This window comes from Diabrotica virgifera, chromosome 3, assembly GCF_917563875.1.
Source record: "Diabrotica virgifera virgifera chromosome 3, PGI_DIABVI_V3a".
Lineage (NCBI taxonomy): Eukaryota > Metazoa > Arthropoda > Insecta > Coleoptera > Chrysomelidae > Diabrotica > Diabrotica virgifera.
This window is the reverse complement of record NC_065445.1, coordinates 132,916,592-132,936,626: the sequence shown is the minus strand read 5'-3', so window position 1 is coordinate 132,936,626 and position 20,035 is coordinate 132,916,592. Positions and strand designations below refer to the sequence as shown.

Below are 20,035 nucleotides of genomic sequence, written 5' to 3'. Positions count from 1 at the left end.
GCTTTAACACCTACTTCACGTAGCCGCTGTAAAACATTTCGCAACCGCATATTGTGTTCCGTCTCATCCGCTGCAAAGATCACTACGTCGTCCAAGTAAACATAGCACTCCGTCCCCTTTATTCCCATTAGTACCGCGTCAATGAATCTCTGGAACGTCGCTGGTGCTCCTGACAGTCCAAACGCCATCCAGTTATATTCATAGTGTCCATCAATCGTATTGAACCCAGTCTTCTCTCGGTCCTCTGGTCTGATCTCAATCTGATGGTACCCGCTGGCTAAATCAATGGTCGTGTACCACTTGCATTTTCTCAACCGATCCAATGTTTCATTTATGTTGGGAAGGGGATAGGTGTCCGCCCTTGTCACCGCGTTCAACCCTCCCTTTGCTGTACTTTGCCTCCTCCCCTTCCAGAGCCTTTTTCTTTACCAACACCACTGGCGCTGCCCATGGTGAAGTCGACGGTGCAATTATACCCTTGTCCAGAAGATCCTGTATTTGCCGTCTCATCTCGTCCTGCAAGCGGAAAGGCACTCTATAAGCCGGTTTAGCTATCGGGGCAGCCTCCCCCGTGATGATCTTATGTTGCACCTGATTAGTACAGGAGAATCCCCCCTCCGTTTTTGCATCCATCACATCGCGGTATTCAAGCAATATCTCCCCTATATTTTTTCCCTGTTCAACTGACAAATGAGCCAACTTCTCGTGAATTTCCTCTGTGAAGTCGGACCCTTGGGATTCGGCTCTCACCTGTCTCACCATCTTGGTATTATCTTGAGCGATTATTGCCGTCTTTCCTACGACTCTTCCCGAACTTAGCTCCACGGATTCCTGGTTACAATTTATGAACTTCACCCATACATTATCTCCCATTCGCGTTGCCATCACTCGGTTCACTCTAACACCTGATGGTAGGTGTCCAAACTGCTCGACAATTATTTCCTCTGGTTGGTTCGGTCCTCTAATTTTGGGTTTTAGTATAGTTTCGCTCCAGGCTGGCAGGTGGGCCCTACTTTTTAGTACCACTTCAGCTGGCTCCCAATTTTTCTGACAGACTCCGCCGCAAATTGCTCTTATTCGCCGATCCTTTGGTGCCCGCTGAATCTCGCCATCTATTACTTTAAAATACTCTCCTTCATCCATATGATCTCCCTGAATCTGAGTCCTCTGCAAACACACAAATTCGTCTCCCTTGCTCCATCCATTTTCCCTTGTTTCTTTGAAATATTCCCGTACAAACGCGACATGTTTCTTTTGGTTCTTTGTATGCTCGTTGTTTAGGTGAGAACTTATTTTTTTGAAATAATCCCGTACAAACTCGACATGTTTCTTCTGGTTCTCTCTATGCTCTTCGCTTTGGTGCGAAATAATGGGGATATTTTCTTCCTCTGCCTCAAATAACTTAAAGCGATTCTTCAATTCTATTCGTTCCCTATTCGTCTTCTTTCGTTCCCTATTCGTTTTGCTTTTGATCGCTGTACGCTGCTGTGCATTTTCTTCCATCACTCCTTTGATTACTTCCCAATATTTATCTCGCATTACATATTCTGTCAACGCTTGCATCTCACAGCATCTCTTGTCGGGTTGCAAGATCTCTCGAATCCTTTCTGCTAACTTAATCTTTCCCTTAAGGTTAAAATGGAATCCCTGCTTGGTATAATCGCTTCTCCTTGTGCCGCTGTATATATCGACCAGATCTACATTCATATGTATCTGCATCACCATTAACAAATCCAAATTATGTTGACGGATTTCTTCTACAACAGTAGAACCTGATACTACGTCGAATCGTTTTGGTAGGTTACAGAGAATAATCTTAGGTTTTTCTGTCTTCACAAATAACCTCACTCTTGCATCATTTGCTTGCTCTTGTTGTTTCCGCCGAATATCGTTGGTGCCCGTTAGCAAAACGAGACAATCATTAGTTCCAAGTGTACTCGTCCGCTGCTGCACCCCATTAATAATATCTACAGTACCATGACCTGGCCAAACCATTTCCTCGATTTCCCATTCATCTCCAATCCATCGCTGAAGAAGTGGTTTCAGGAAGCGTCCATGACTATCCGCTGCGATCACTAATGTTCGCCGAGCAGAAGTTTCCTTACGGTTAACCCCTCTACCGTCATTTCCTAGCTTTTTCATTGTTGTCTCCGCATGATACTCATTGATTTCATTTCGCTGTAAATCAAATGTTACTTTTCTCCTTTTACCTCCCAGTATCTCGTGAGTGACTTTCCGTATAACAGGTATCATGGCCTCCTTCGTCCGCAATTCATTTCTATTAACGTCGATTACCAGTCCAAGTCGTTTCATCAGATCGAGTCCCAATATACCTTCAGCTCCACAGTCCACATCGACTATCCATACCTCATGTATGGCTGCGGTATCACCGATGGTTACGTTTAGCTTCTGCTTACCCTGGATGCGCTGACATACCCCCGTCACCCCCGTAATGGTCTCGCTTCGACCGGTGATAACTGGTACACCCTCCACAGCTTCTCGTAGTAAGGTTACATCGGCTCCCGTATCCACTAAAACTTTTCTATTAACCCCTTGAAAATCGGCGGTAATTATCAAGGATGTTACTCCCCCTGCGGTTAAGGTCGCTTTCCCAATATATCCCCCTCCAGTTTTCTGGGCCATCTCCAAGCTAGGGGAACCTGGAGGGCCATCTAGTTTGGGGAAACGCTACGACTTTCTGCCCGTCTTCCGGCTAAGCTCGCATATTTCTCCACCTCCCTGTCTGACTTTTCTGATTCCGATCGCCGCTGTCGCCGCGAAATTGGACCCCTCCTCACGGATGTTCCAATATTTTGGCACTGTCTCCAGACGTGACCGCCATATCCACAATTATCGCATATGGTCTGCGGGCATGTGTTTATAAAGTGCCCCGGTCGCCCACACTGAAAACATTCTTCGTTGCTCGGATGTATTGTGCACTCACGTGTCCAGTGACCAACCTGTCCACACCTCCTACATGGGGTGTACGGTACCCTGCGCAGTGACCTCTGCCGCTCTCCTTGCACTTCTCCAGCCGGACCCACCCTATCATGCCATTTACTCCCGGCCGCTACTACAACCTCTGCACGATCCATCTTTACAAATCCTTCCTTCTTGTCACCTTCGATCCGCCGAAGTCCTCTTCGCTCGCTACTATTGCTTACTACCGTCGCATAGCTCTTCTCAGAACCGCTGCTGTTTGCTTCTTCTTCTTCCTCTAGTTCCTTCCTGACTCTTTTCCGGTCACCTTCCTCCCCTATGTCCTTCAACATATCCAATACCGCCGTCAGAGTATTTACTCCCTTCCTAGCCTTCACCACACGTCGTACCTCGCTAGTTAAACCATCCATGAATACTCCCAAGATCATCTCCTCTCGAATCTCATTCGCTACTCGCTTTTCCTCTTCTTTCTCATATTCTTTTACAACATAGCGCGCCGCCGTTCTACATCTATCAGCGAATCTCCGATAATTTTCCCCCTCCTTCCGTCGGATGTTCATTAGTTTTGCCATTTCATCCACTCTGTCTTTCTTCACCCCAAACCGCTGCAATAGCAGCCCTTTTATCTCCTTCCATGTCCATCCGTCTTGCTTCTCACTTGTCGCATTTCGCAAGAATTCTGCCGCCTCGCCAATCATTCTTCGTCTCACCAAATCAGCTGTGTTCTGCTCAGTCCACCCATTAATTTGCTGCAACATCTCTACTCTCTCAACAAACTCCTCTACACTCATCTCTCCTTCGCTACCACACCATTCTTTCACCTCTCTGGCACCTATCATTTCCACCCTCCTATTTCCGGCCATTCTCAATTCTTCCATCTCCTTCCTCAAATAGTTTAGTTCGTTTTGTGCGACCCTCTGTCTCTCATCTTGTAACTTGGATACCTCCTCTCTCGCCTTTTCTAACTCTTGTTTCAATCTATCTACCTCGTCACCAACTTCCGCCATGGTTTTTAGAGGCAAAACAAAACCCCAGTCTTACACCCGTCGGCAACGTGCCTTTCGCTTGATTCTCGTCACACCTATACCCCGAGTAGACAGCCCAATGTCCACGGCAACTAATAACTAATCTATTATCCCACCGCTGCCACCATTGTACGATACCGGCTATAAAGTTCTAATGTCTTATTAACTGTACTAACCGGCTATGTTTCTAGGTATTACGCACATTTAAGGTTCTAATAGCTTACATAAGAAAAATAAAAAAAAAGTCATTACCTTATGGCTACGGCTTCCGAAGACTCAGTAATTACACGCATCGGTTGAAGTCCCCTGCGATAAGACACCACCTTTAGCATCCGTCACTTATTGTTCCAATTGGTTTTAAAGTTTTACGCACTACCGGCAACTTCGGAAATCGTTAGTACGGTACTGCGCGACCCCGTATTTTTCTACTTTTTTTTACTATTGAAAATTCGCACTTTTTCCGCAAAGAAGTAACCAGTTTACCCGTAACTTTGCCCTCGTTCGCTCGTCAAATCACGCACACATCCACAACCAAATACAGTACAGCACACACTCCCCCAAAAACCAAAAACATCGTTAAAATAAGTCCTCGAATCTGTTCCTATATTATTAAAAGTTTTTAACATCGAACAAAACGAGTAACTCATTAATTTTTATCACCCCGAAAAAAGGTTCAGCTCTCGAAAACTCCCATCTGTTTTTTCGCTTGTTAGACAATTTTTACTATCAGCCCAGACGAAACGGTGTCGAATTACACGTAAGGAATTTCGAAAAGCCGACAATAACATATCGACTCCGGTGAGGGCCATAAAACCATAGACGTTACAAAAATACAAATACAACTACTAAAACGCCACCAATATTTGTCTACAGTGTTAAAAATATTACTCCGCTTACCAAACTACTACAAACGATTGCAAAAGATGCTTATGTATTAAAAACTCTCGCCAATGACCAAGTAAAAATAATGCCTCAAAATAATGAAGTCTACCTACTCTGTCATAACAAAAGCACTAGAAGACAAAAATACTGAATTTCATACCTACCAACTCAAAGAAGATCGCTCATTCAGAGTTGTACTAAGAAATGTACATCCATCTACAGATATCAACGAAATTAAGGCGGAAATCCAAAGCGTAGGGCACGAAGTCATAAATATCAATAACATTCGTCAATCAGGTACTAAAAAGCCATTACCACTGTTCTACGTTGAACTAAAACAAGCCGAGAATAACAAAGATATATATCAGATCGATTCATTGTTGAACTATAAAGTAATTTTTGAACCTCCACATAAAAAACGTGTAGTACCTCAGTGCATAAAATGCCAACGCTACGGCCAAACCAAAAATTTTTGCTACCTTTCTCCAAGATGTGTTAAATGCGCGGGTAACCACAGATCTGATCAGTGCTCTTACAAAGAAAGAAACAACCAGGTGAAATGCGTGCTGTGTGAAGGAAATCACCCAGCAAACTATCGTGGGTGCTTAGTCCACAAAGAGCTGCAAAAAAGAGCATTTCCACAACTGAGAAGCAAACCAACAAGTCAGCCTGTCCAATCAAACCAACACTTAGTAGTCCCGAATGTAACCTATGCTCAGGTAGCAACCGCTGGTAATCAAATACCATCAAATACAGCTCCCAGTCTTCAACAATCCACTGACATGCTCGAACTTAAAAATATGATCAAACAATTGGTAGAACAAATGAGCACAATGTTAAACCTCTTAACCGCTCTCATTGCTAAAAAACCCTAAGATGGAGGCGTTTCTAAAACTAGCTTCATGGAACGCCAATGGCTTATCACAACATACACAGGAAATCAAATACTTTCTACACCTTCATAAAATAGATATACTGCTAGTATCCGAAACTCACTTTACACAAAAAAGTTACCTTAAAATTCCAAACTATACTATATATACTACTAATTATCCAGATGGATCAGCACATGGAGGCTCTGCTATTATAGTTAGAAATACAATAAAACATCATAATGCTGGCGAGTACCAAACAAATCATATTCAAGCGACCAATATTGTGGTTGAAGACTGGGATGGACCACTTACAGTATCTGCGCTGTATTGCCCCCCACGACACTCTATCACAAACGAACAATTTAAAGATTATTACAATTCACTTGGGAGCCGCTTCATAGCAGCAGGGGACTATAATGCCAAACATACCAGGTGGGGATCAAGACTAATCACTCCGAGAGGTAGAGTTCTCTTAAATATCATAGAGTCAAATAATATGGATTATTCATCAACCGGCGAACCAACATACTGGCCCTCGGACAGAAATAAAATCCCCGATTTGCTCGATTTTGCTGTAGTTAAGAACATCCCTAGGTCTAATATAAAAGCTACATCATGCTACGAATTATCTTCTGATCACTCGCCTATACTATTCACAGTTGGAACCCAGGTACTTATTAAAGAAATATCCCCCTCACTTTATAACAGACGCACACACTGGCCAAAATTCAGATCTATCCTGGAGAACAAGGTGTCTCTAGACATTCCACTAAAAACCAAAGAGGACATTTTTCTTGCTGTGGAACAACTAACTACAAATATCCAATCAGCTGCCTGGCAAGCAACACCAACAATACAAAATAAATGCATAATAAATGACTGCCCACAAGTTGTCAAAGAAAAAATTTTGCTAAAGAGAAGACTGAGGAAAAGATGGCAACAGACCAGAGATCCTGCTGATAAGCGTAGATTCAATAGTGCATCAAGGGAATTAAAAAAGCTCTTCGAAGATCTCAAAAACCAATCACTTCAGTACTACTTGGAAAATTTACATTCCACTAAAGATACCGATTATTCGCTATGGAAAGCCACGAGAAAACTGAAACAACCCCAGAAACCGTCACCTCCAATTAGAAAATCGGACAGAGAATGGGCTCGTAGTGCACAAGAGAAAGCAAGTTGTTTTGCAGAGTATTTTTCCGAAGTATTTACTCCCAATCAAGTGAATTCACCTGTGGAAGTAGACGTATTCTCATTTCTTCAAAGTCCATATCAAATGAGTTTGCCTATTCCGAAATTTAAATCGTCCGAAGTCATCTTGGTTATTAATAATTTAAACGATAAAAAATCTCCAGGGTACGACTTGATCAGTGGAAAAGTATTGAAAGAATTACCTATCAAATGCATAAAACTTATAACGTTTATATTCAATGCCATATTAAACTTAGGTTACTTTCCTGATCAATGGAAAGTGTCTCAGATAATAACCATTCTTAAACCGGGGAAACCTCAAGAAGAAACTACATCGTACAGGCCAATCAGCCTCTTGCCAATCACGTCTAAAGTTTTCGAAAAACTATTAGTAAAAAAACTCGAACCCTGGATCAAAAATCTAATTCCAGACCACCAGTTTGGATTTCGATCCCATCACTCAACAATCCAACAAGTTCACAGAGTGGTAAAACATATAAATGCTGATTTTGAGGCCAAAAGGTACTGTTCAGCGGCATTTCTTGACGTTAGGCAGGCATTTGACAAGGTATGGCATGAAGGCCTCCTATACAAGCTAAAAAAGACATTACCGCACAGCTTTTATATTCTTCTTGAGTCATATTTGTCAGGTAGGTGTTACTTTATTAAATACCAAGATGCAATTTCCAAACTCTATTCTCTCAAAGCTGGCGTACCACAGGGTAGCGTACTGGGACCTACCTTGTATCTCTTGTTTACCGCAGATATACCTCCACCTCTTCAGGAACCACTAGAGGAGAGACCACTTACAGAAGAAATGATGCTAGGAACATTTGCCGACGATACTGCAATCCTAGCCTCACATACAGACCCTATTTATGTCTCGCATATCCTTCAAGCGTATCTAGACAGAGTACAAATTTGGTTTTTGGAATGGAAAATTAAAGTGAATGAAGGAAAATCTATTCAAGTTACATTTACAACACGAAGAGGAACTTGTCCTCCTGTAACTTTAAACAATCACCAATTACCATCAGCCAACGAGGTAAAATATCTTGGTATTCATTTGGACAGAAGTCTCACATGGAGGAAACATATCTGGACCAAGAGAAAGCAACTAGGTCTCCAATTCAGAAATATGTATTGGTTAATGGGCCGTTCATCAAGACTATCTCTGGATAATAAATTGCTGCTCTATAAGGCAATACTTATGCCAATCTGGACATATGGGTTGGAACTATGGGGAACAGCCAGTCACTCCAACATCGAAATCATCCAACGCTTCCAATCAAAAACCCAGAACCATCACTAATGCACCTTGGTACATCAACAACAGAATTATTCATCGAGACCTTAAAACTGATACGGTACAAGAAGTCATCACAAAACGTAGCGCTGCTTACATTGCCAAGTTGGAGGATCATAAAAACCAGTTTGCACTTAACCTCCTAGACAATTCCCAAGAACAGCGTAGGTTAAAGAGGTTCAAACCATTGGACTTACCATTTAGAGTAAACTTTTAAACTAATGAGTTAGTAGTTATGAAATGTAATTATTTTGTACACAACTTTATAAAAATTGTACTTTGATTTTGCCAGTGGGTAAAATCTTCCTTGTCCTTAGTCAATGTAATTACTTTTGTTTATTGTTGACACTCAACAGATTGCAAAATAATTTTAAATAAAAAAAAATAATAATAATAATGATTCTTAACAATAGTAGACTATATTAAAAATCATTTGAACGTAAGTAGAGTTTTATATGTCAAACTACTACATTTCTATAAGGTGTGAATGTTGCTACGAAATTAATAAAAAAACGTAATTATCTTTTAAAATATCCTGTATAACATTACAAAACCTTATATTTTAAGAAAGAAGACATCGAAGAGAATCCAAAAATGTAAAAATATACAAGGTGTCCCATTTAAAAAAGCGAAGTTATAAGCAACTTACGGTATAACCGGAAGTAGCAAATAGATGAAAATATTTTCATTAAACAGATGATTCTGTTGCCTTTAGTTCTCAAGATATTTCTAATAGGCCCTTTATTTGCCTCACCCTGTATACTTCGGCATTATCCGGGAGATTTTGAAGAAAACTTTGAGAATGTCATCTGGTCATGGTGCAGACATGGTAGCACTTAAGACCACTGAGTTATGCCAAGCTAAATAATGTGTTTGGTATTCTCTTCCGTAAGTAAATTATTTGTTTTACTGGATGTATCTTAATATTTATACACTTTCTGTATAAAAACGAGATTTTCCCATAATTATATCTCCTGCCAGGATTTATTTCTACTTACTTTTGTAGCATATCTAGCTTGGGAACGTAATTTCTTATATTCAATACTTTCTACGGTTTTGTGATATTTAATTTTTTTAACTAAATTTTTATATTGTTTAACCCTCTTTTGACCAAGAGAAGAAATCCTCGACCCATGATAATTTCCTTTTAGCATTTTATTGTTTTACGACCCAATTAAGCAAAAATCATATTTAAAATTATTTACGCCCCCTCCACTCCCACATATGCTGCCCAAAGATGCATTTTACAAAAGTATATTGCCAATAAACCAGAAAGTATTAGTGTCTAAAACTTGTGAATAATTATATCATAACAATGTCACTTTAATTGGTTTTTATCTATCTATCTATAAGCGAGGTTCCTACAGCCTCCGCTTCTCACATTTCGACCGCCATCGTTTCCTGTCCATCCATTCGTCTTCTTTGATGGCTCTATCTTTCATGATGTGCCGTACATTTTCTTCCCAGGCAACTGAAGGTCTTCCCCTTCTTCTTCTTTGGTGTGGTATGTAATTCAAAGCTTTCTTTGGCCATCATCTTCATTCATTCGTTTCACGTGACCATATCACACTATTTGTCTAGTTTTCAATTCTATCTACACTGGAATATACAGTATGTGTCCTCCTAATATCTTCATTCCTGATGTGATCTTTTTTAGATATACCACACGCTCTCCTTACATAATCCATTTCTACTACTTCTATTCTTTTTGAAGTTATACTTCTTTACCGGCGATAGAGGGTGAATTTTTATATGTTAAAACCTATCAGCCCGGCGCATGCGCATTATAACTTTGTTCTGATTGGATGTTCAAATGACATGTCAAAAATTATCCGATATGGCAGCTGTGGTTTGGAGGTAAAGGTAAACAAATGTATAATATATTAGTTTTATTGTTGTGAGGACAGAAACAAAAAAGTTTATAATATTGTAGTGACTTTTAAATAGTTTTTAAAAGCAACAGGTACGTAATAATTGTTAATGTATCATGGGTATAAACCTACCTATTTTATCTGCCAAAATACATAGTATGTAATACTTTTATTTATATAATTTGATTACCATCAAAATTTCTATCAATATTCACCTAATATATTGTTTTCTTACTCTATGTTTTGTTGTATTTTTTCAATTCTAAATCATTTCAATTCAAAATTAAAATAATTTGATCAATTTTCAAAATATCACAAGTTTAATCCGTTTAGTTAGTCGATCTTCGTAAATAATGACACATAAATAAATTAAAAAATATAATGACACATAAAAGATATAATGACACATAAAAGATATAATGATATAATGACACATAAAAGATATAATGACACATAATAAATTAGTGTCCGTGGCTAAGCGTTGAAGGCGAGAGAATACCAATACCTACCGCGCTTATCAGCGCTAGTTCGAGTCCCAATAGAAACTTTCTTTTTTGTTTTTTTTTAATACATTTTATGATTGTAAGTATATTTATTATATAATTGTATTTTCAGAAAATACGTATTTAGTTAAAAATTTTTTCGACAATTAATGTTCAGACATCATTTGTGGCTTGTTTAATGTGTTTGTGTGTGTTTTATTCTTTTATTATTTTAATTTTTGGCACTGTTCTAATAAAAATGTTTGAGAAGTAGTAAGTATAAATTAGTTTAATATTTAAACAAAATATAAATAAAAAGTATATTAATTTCGTTTAAATCATATAATAGAAGTATAACTTCTTACGTGCGTACGAAGTACACACACATTGTTTTTTCTATCATCTGCCCCATCCCATAAGTTATAATGGACCGTGATAGTGTTACGTCAAAATTTTTCCAAATACGTTGTGTCTAGGTATACGCTAACGTGTACGCAAATAAAAAAGTTAGGTAGAATTCAAAGTCATAACAAATATTTTTCTATCAAACAAACACTAAACATATCAAAATATACAGTCACTGACCACGCTAAATAGTCACTAGCTTGATGAAGTTTAACTTTTTTATTTGCGTACATTTTAGCGTGTACCTAGACACAACGTGTTTGGAAACCTTTTTATAGAAACCTGCGATAGTCACGACTATCGCAGTCCATAGGCTCTACGAAGGTACGATATATTGTCAATTTCGTTTTTTGTCTTATATCTTTAGACCACAGTAGAGAGCTTAGAATGTTTACCGCTTTTTTGCCCTGCTGCGTTCTCTTTTCGATGTCTCTTTTGGTAGTGCCTTCTTAGATATTATAGATCCGAGATATTTATATTCATTACATCTTTTTGTGGTTCTAATTTCTAACTCTGGATCTTCTTCATCATCCCCTATTTTAAGATACTCTGTCTTTGACATATTCATATTGACTTTTTCATATTCTTTCTTTAGCTTTCTAAACATGTAGTCCATGTCTTCCTCATCATTCGCTACGACTACCTGATCATCTGCAAAAAACAAAGTTGTTAGACATTTACCACTGCCTATGTCTATTCCCATTCTGGATACTTGTTTCCTCCACTGCTCTAGCGATGATTGAATATATGTTTTAAATAAAGTCGGAGACAGACAACATCCTTGTTTAAGCCCCTTTGATATAGGGAATGATTCAGATATAAAGTTTCCTTCTTTAACGACACTTCTTGCATTTTTGTATATATTTGCGATAGCATCCACATACTCTCTACTGAGACCTACCTTCGTCAATGTTTAAAACAGTTTTTTCAAAGGAACCGTATTGTATGCCTTCTCCAGATCTACAAACAATAGGTGGGTAGATAGATTCCTTGCCTTCCGTTTTTTTATTACCTGCTGCAGAAAGAATATATTATCAGTGCACGATCTTCCTGCACGAAATCCACTTTGTTCTTCCAGGTCTTCGTATTCTGATTATTCTTTTTTTTATTATTCGACCGTACAACCTCCCTACTGAGCTGGTAACAGTTATTCCTCTATAATTAGAGCATATGCGTTTATCCCCTTTCTTGTATACTGAGCTGATGTATCCAACATTCCAATCATCAGGGATATTTTTTGTCCTTTTAAGCATTTATTAAATAGTTGAACCAACATCTCATGTAATATGTTTGGTCCGTACTTTACCAACTCAATTGGGATGTCTCCAGGTCCTGCTGCTTTACCGTTTTTAGATCTTTTGAGGGCCTCGCTTAACTCTCCGGTTGTTATCTCAACTATTTGTGTATGTTCGGATAATTCTTCCATTTCGATCTCTTGGAATTTACATCTATCTTTACATCTATCTGTCAGTAAAATCTCATAATTGGTTTTTATAAAAAAAATTTATTAGAATAGTGACAGTAGGTAAACTGAATTTACCGGCTTGAAAAACGCGCACACTCACGGAACAAAAAACTAAATCAACATAACTTAATACTTTGAAACCGTTTAAATCAAACAAAGATAGCCAACTGTATAGAGAAAGAACAGCTGATTGTGACAACCAAAGTTTGAACTATTGAAAAAGCCTCCAATATTTAAAAAATCTATTATAAAGTCATGTATCTTGTGAGATACATTGGGCTAAAGAGGGTTAATAATTTTAATGGATTCGGCGTTCGATCATTCTACCTCAGCATTTGAAATGCTTTAAATGTAGACCAATCAGCTTTCTTCAAATTTAATTTGGGAGTTTGAGATGTATTGTTTTCTTAATTATTAATTGTCAAAGAGACTCTCATAGGATAGTGATCACTCCAATAGGTCTTTTCATCGACTGTCATTTGTTTCGAGCTTCCGTCATATGTTGCATAATCTGTGTATAATATTAATATACACGGATTATACGACATCTGACAGAAGCTCGAAACAAATGACTGCGAATGAAAAGCCCTATAGAAAACGAGTTAGACAATTTACCAAATATGATTTTTTGGCTTTTGTTAATAGAAACCGCTGGGGCACCGCAAATTAAAAACTAAGTAAAAAACTCACAAATTTTAATTTTAATACAAACTACATAAAAATACAATTATGTTACAAAATGAAAATAGCCACGGGCATTTTCAACTGAAGGCACCTCTACCATGGCATGTACAAAGACAAAAGAAAAAAGGGGTAATTATTGTTCAAATAGCAATTTCAGTCATCTAAAAATATTAAAATAAAATAATACATTTTTTCCTTACCAAAACTCATTGTAATATCTATTTGCATATCTGTGTGGAAATAATACCAAATTAATAATAAATAACAGAAAAATTATTGCAAAGGTCATATATTTGTAAAATACTAACATAGTCGATATGTAGATCATATTATAAATGAAAAATTACTACTATTGTTGAAATTATCGACAAATTTATTTTTAATATTACCGATAATAATTTGGGCAAGGCACCTTGAAAAATTAGTATAGCGCAGGTTAAGATAAAGTGTTTTTATGGTTTTAACTTTTAAATATGCTTACAACTACAGTTGGGTCCACGATTCTTTACCCGTGCGTCATTAATACCTGGCGAGATAAAACACATACTTTTTATCTAGCATAATTCTCTTCCACGTAGGAAACTAAAGACAAACCAGCTACCGCCTGTTATTAAGTAAAAACACATGTTATTTTTATGGACGCTCTAGACTCAGTACATCGAAAAGATATAGATGCAAAACAGACGCTTGGAGATATTTTCAGATTTTAAGTACAATTTGTGACGTTTCTGGTTTGTTTACTCTTGTGGCTGTCAGTCTGTTGAAATTTTTGCTATTTTTGTCGAAATTTTTTTATATTACAATAACAGTTTTTTTTACAACTAATTTTATATTGGAGTTTAAAATTTTATGGTAAGTGTATTTTATTTTGCCATTCATTTTTACAACATACAAAGCTAATCTCATTTACACCGTTAAGGAATGGTTGTGTTTAAGTTTCCGCCAAAGTGAATAAAAGGACAAAAAAATATTGATTATATTTTTTATAAATTGTTTATTTATTTATTAACCACTAATGATATTAAAAGTATTTATTAAGCTCCTTCAAATGTACCTGTAATTTTTTACCAAAATTTTAAAGCAAAACTTACATTTAACATTCTATTTATTTGATAACGTCAAATTTTATAATATAACTCGTGATCGGAGCAGTAGCCACTTTCTGTGACTTGCTGTGCGTGGAGTAAATTTCTGACTTATTTCGTATACTTTAAGATGACGCACGGGTAAAGAACTCTGGACTCAACTGTATAATCCCCCTTGAGGTCTGTTGATTTTTTGGCATTAATTGGGACGTGCCGATACCCCTAACAGCCAAGAGGGATGATAGTTGTAACAACATTTAAAAGTCAAAGCCACAAAACAGTATACATTGACTGATTAAATATATTTGTATTCGGCATTTTTAGTTCATATTAATGAAATGAAGGTATAGAAAGTAGTTGAAAGTGACTAGTAATCATCTCTTTGCTAACGTTTTCCTATTCCTAATGATATTTAAGACTATTGGATTCTTTTTACGGTAAACGGCATTTGCTATTGGAATAAACATAACTGTGGGCAAGAATTTAGTGCTAAATAAAGGACGTACTTACTAAAATTAAGATAAATATTAATAAGATCTTCAGTATAGGAAGATTAAGACAATAGCGTGAGTATAGAGAGAAGTGGTTGAACCCAATAGAAGTTAAAGGAAAAATCCTAGATGAAATAAAGTAGCTAGAGACTAAAAAATCAGGCGCCCTAACAAAATAAATTGCCAAAGAGTGTAGGCTTTTGCAGCCGGGTTTTTTGATAATACATTCTTTACCTTAAGTTTTTATGTTCCTTAGCTACACGGTACTATTCCTCTAAAATATAACAGAAACTAAAGCATCTGGAATTTGAAGCAAAATTGATCTATTTTTGCCTTTTCTTCCCACTAATTATTACTTTTACTGTGTTTAATTTCAGTTTTACAATCACTAAGTTACCGTTGATTTTAAAGAACACAAAAGAAAGAGAATAGGATCATATTAATAAGTTCATACATTTCTATAAAACTATGGAATGTAAAATAAGAATGATGTATTTTATATACAGTTACACTTTAACTCTTTTATGAACTGAAACTGAAACCAACGAAATCTCGACCATTTTTAGCATTACGAAGTATCATAACAAAATTATAAACCCTGCAATAATTTCAAAATACTAACAAGCAATCTATGTACCCGATGGTATTAAATTTACCAAGAAAAAATGCTTAACTAAAAACATCTTTTTACAAAACTAATTGGAAATAACATAAGTATAAACATACTGTCACCAATTCGTATAGATTGTTCCATTTGAGATTATCAATGTTTTCATGGACAACTTGAATTTATTTGTAAGTATACAGTATAATGTCCGTTTGTATCTAAAGCAATTACAATTTTTTTAATAACATCGCACATGTTTGTAAACTGTCAACAAACATCAGATCATTTCAAAACAAATGCAATTATGATGTTAAAAAATCAAAAAGATGTTATATCTATCCTTTTTTTGAGGCTTTCAGAAACAACTCACTTAGAAACACTTCAGAAAAAAGAGCATTACTTTGTTAACATTTTTGCATATGTAACGCCAATATTAATGATATTCGACTGTGTTCCTTAAAATTGTTGTAAAAGAGTCTTCTAAAACAGCGAAGAAGTAGGTATCTAATGTATGTAATTTAATTTTTCATTTTGCATTGACTGTCTTAAAGGTTCTGCCTGTGTTTTTTTCTCAAGATGAGTACAAAATATGAATGTAATATTATTAGCCAATTTCGTTACAGCAATATTAATTTAATTGAGAACAGCTTTTAACAATATGAATCTTCTAACCAAAGGTAACATTTCAAGAAGTCTACTATGGTAAAGACCCACCGTTGAATATTGGGTGGTATTTTTCAACAGAGTACCATCAATAACCAGTTCTCTTCTCACCGAAGTTGAAAAAATTGAGCAGATGTTTCTTATAACAAGTAGCTGTAATGGGTATTAAAATGTCCAATATTAACAATACTAAGGTACTGGATAATAAGTATGATCCAAGTTAATCAAACCAGAGCAAATTTTCAATGGGACAATCTTCGTTAAATGGTTACAGTAACAATAAAAAAACTTTTTTTCACGCGACCATCCCTGATTCCATTTTAAGTGAATCATCTTCAGTCTTTTCCACACCGGTTTCTGTTTTACTCACATCTTCGTTCTGTGTCGCACCAGATTCAGATTTTACCGTTTCTTCAGTCTTTATCTTTTTTACTATATCACTAGGAACGGGGGAGGCAGATCTTTTTAAAATGTTCGTTTTAAATTGGACTATTATCGCTGTCATATTGTCACAACCCGTGCCATCTCCTAAAGTATGGGGCGCCAAACAATGATCGAACATCTGAAACAAAATTTAAATGGTTATTAAACAAATTATAACTAGAAACTGTAGTCACTTTCTTTTATTTATTTTAGAGTAACCAAAAACTTTACAGGTAATAACCTAGTTATCTGAGGCAACACATATTTTTCCCCGATTGAGGCGTTTTTACAGACACTCTTGAGGACAAAAATCTATTCCTAGTAATACTACTTTAAATATTGGAAAATTATTTCCGAATGGTATTGATACTTTGGTGTTGGGACCAGTAACCCCTTTCCTACTCTTTTCTTTGATTACCCACAGTCGTTTATCATGATATATGAGCCTCTCACTGGATTCATAGTAAACAAGAGAGTAAAACATACTATAAGAGATTTCAGAGCCATTAGTCCCAGAATGTGCATTTTAAGAGTTAAAGGACCTTTCTTTAACCAAAGTCTAATTAATGCGCATGCCCCGACAGAAGAAAAAGAAGATGAAATTAAAGAAGAGTTTTATGATGAACTAGATAGAGTCCGAATATCAGTCATGTCCAAAAAATGATATAAAAATAATCTATGGAGACCTAACCGTCAAAGTTGGAAGAGAACAGCAATTCCAACCCACAGGTAGGCACAGTCTCCATAAGCAATAAAATGACAATGGTAATAGGTTAATAAACCTAGCAAGATCACTTAACATGGTGATTGCTAGCACATACTTCGCTCGCAAAGATATACACAAAGGTACCTGGACATCCCCAGATGGACTGACAGTAAATATGATAGATCATGTTATTGTAGACTCGAGACACCAATCGAATATAATAAACGTCCGAACCAGAAGAGGGGCAAATGCGGATTCTGATCACTACCTGGTCGAAAGTAGGGTAAGGGCTAGAATTTCAAACATCAAAAAGGAAAGAGGCACTAAACACGAACGATACAAGGTAGAAGGACTCAAAGAAACAAACAAAAATAAAGAGTATAAAGAAAAGATAAGCATCAAACTAGAAAACAGACTAAAACATGAAAACCCAAATAAGGAGTGGGAAGAGTGCAGAGAAATCATAAAAGAGACAGCTAAAGAAGTATTAGGCATAGAAGGTAAAGAAAGAAGAACAAGAACGAATGACTGGTTTGACGAAGAATGTCAGATTATAACAGACAGAAAAAACAGAGCATATTTACTGATGCAACAGGGGCACAGAACCCGACAAGCAGAGGAAGAATATAAACAACTACGCAAAGAAAAGAAAACTCACCGAAGAAAAAAGAGAGAATATATGAACAAAGAACTTCAAGAATTGCAAGAACTAAGTAGATCAACAGAGACAAGAAAATTTTATCAGAAACTGAACAAAAGCAGAAAAGACTTCAAACCGAGAACAACGATGTGTAGAGATAAGGAAGGTAATATATTGACAGAACAGCAAGAGATACTAAGAAGATGGACAGAACATTTTACGGAAAAGCTTGAAGGAGATGGGAGTGAAACGAACCCTGATATACCATTAGACCAAGCAGACAACAGAGAAAAGAGTCCACCAACAATAGCCGATATTAGAACAGCAGTAGACAAATTAAAGAACAATAAATCACCGGGATCGGATCAAGTAGCATCCGAATTACTGAAGGAAGGAGGAGACGCACTACAGAAAACAATACATGAATTGATAACAAAGATATGGTCAAATAAACAGCTACCAGCGGAGTGGAATAGCGGTACTATTGTACCATTACATAAAAAAGGAAATCAGTTAGAATGTGGAAACTACCGTGGAATCACGCTGCTGAATGCAGAATACAAAATAATGTCCAACGTCATTTATGAAAGACTTAGACCACACGCTGAAAAAATAGTTGGCAAATACCAAAGTGGCTTCTGTAGACAGAAGTCAACAATAGACCAGATATTTGTTCTGCGACAGATCCTCGAAAAAACAAGTGAATATAACATCGACACACATCATCTCTTCATAGACTTCGAAAGCGCATATGACAATATAAACCGAGAATTCTTAATAAAAGCAATGAAAGAATTTAATATACCAACACAACTAATGGAACTGATAAAAGAATCTCTAAAAGTAGAAAGTAAAATCCGGATACAAAACGAACTAACGGAAACAATAGATGTGAAAAAGGAACTACGCCAGGGAGACGCTCTATCATGCATCTTGTTCAACATCGTACTCGAGAAAATAATGAGGGACACAACAGTCAATACTCGGGGAACAATCATTAATAAAAGCGTGCAAATACTAGCATTTGCAGATGATGTTGACATAATCGCAAGATCAAGAAAAGAAATGATAGAGGCATTCAATCACATAGAACGAGTTGCACAAAATAGTGGCCTTAAAATCAACCAGAACAAAACAAAATATATGCAGGTAAGTAAAAACGCAGAAATAAGGCAGCCACAAAATATAACAATAGGAGAATACAACATTGAGGGGGTAAAAAACTTTACATACTTGGGATCCCCAGTCACGTCTGATAATAACGTTGCGGAGGAAGTGAAGAGGCGAATATTTATTGCCAATAAAAGTTACCATGGCAACTAAGATCAGATAACGTCGCAAGTAAAACAAAATGCCAAATATACAAAACCTTAATAAGACCGGTACTCACATACGGCTCAGAAACCTGGACACTCACTAAAAGAGAGGAAACATTGCTAGCCACCTTTGAAAGAAAAATCTTGCGACACATTTATAAGGGCACAAAAGAAAACGGAATTTGGTGAAGAAGGTACAACTTTGAACTATACAAAATATACCAGGAATCCAGATACCATAACATTCATTAAAATAGGACGGCTGCATTGGATGGGACATGTAGAAAGAATGGAAGAAGGCGAAATACCAAACACAATATTCAAACAGATGCCAGTAGGAAAAATAACAAGAGGAGAAGCTGAGATATTTAGAACAAATAGAAAATGATATAATAACCTCAAAAATAAAAAACTGGAGAAAAAAAAGCACGAAACAGATCAGAATGTAGAAGAAACCTGGAACAGGCCAAGACCCAGAAAGGGTTGTCGAGCCAGTGATGATGATGCTGATGAGCCTCTCGGAGGAAAAGTGGTATAACTGAATATGACTTAACTTTTAGTAACAGAAAGATTTTGCATGTTAACGAACTTAACAATCTCGGTAATACTTATTGAGCCAATTTTAGCGGATTCTTGACAAGAATTTGTTGAAATTTATATCGTTCTTTTGTAATTAGAAGAATACCATTTCACCAACAAACGTTTCTGAGTTATACCACTTTCCCTCTGAGCGGCTCATATTTGGCTCTCTCTTGTTGTTTCCCCATTACTGAGGATCGTGATTTCTTCCAATGTTCCTAATAATTTTTTTCCATTGGTTTCTATCTTCAGCTGCTCTAGGAGCTTCGCAGAATGAGTTTTCAGGTGAATTCTTAATTTGGTCGGACCATCTAGTTGGTGATCGTCCTCTTGATCTTCTCCCCGTAACGTTTTCAGAAACAATTAATCTCTCCAAACTATCGTCACCTCTGCGAACCA

The 20,035-nt window shown here is 36.8% G+C and overlaps 2 protein-coding genes across 2 annotated transcripts in view; both read right to left on the bottom strand.

The window, feature by feature from the left end:
- Positions 1 to 2,672: 2,672 nt before the first annotated feature.
- LOC126882564 (uncharacterized) lies at positions 2,673 to 3,947 on the bottom strand. Its single transcript, XM_050647535.1, has one exon. It carries the CDS (start codon positions 3,945 to 3,947, stop codon positions 2,673 to 2,675), a length of 1,275 nt encoding a protein of 424 aa, XP_050503492.1.
- Positions 3,948 to 13,120: 9,173 nt separating this feature from the next.
- Positions 13,121 to 20,035, bottom strand: part of LOC114342402 (uncharacterized) — a 135,185-nt gene continuing 128,270 nt past the window's right edge. The window contains exon 7 of the mRNA XM_050645544.1: positions 13,121 to 16,534. Within this exon, the coding sequence (XP_050501501.1) occupies positions 16,268 to 16,534 (267 nt within the window). The 3' untranslated portion in view covers positions 13,121 to 16,267. The remainder of the gene's footprint in view (positions 16,535 to 20,035) is intronic.

Excerpts from the sequence above, each read along its gene's own strand:
- LOC126882564 (XM_050647535.1), bottom strand. The coding sequence starts at position 3,947 with ATGGCGGAAGTTGGTGACGAGGTAGATAGATTGAAACAAGAGTTAGAA.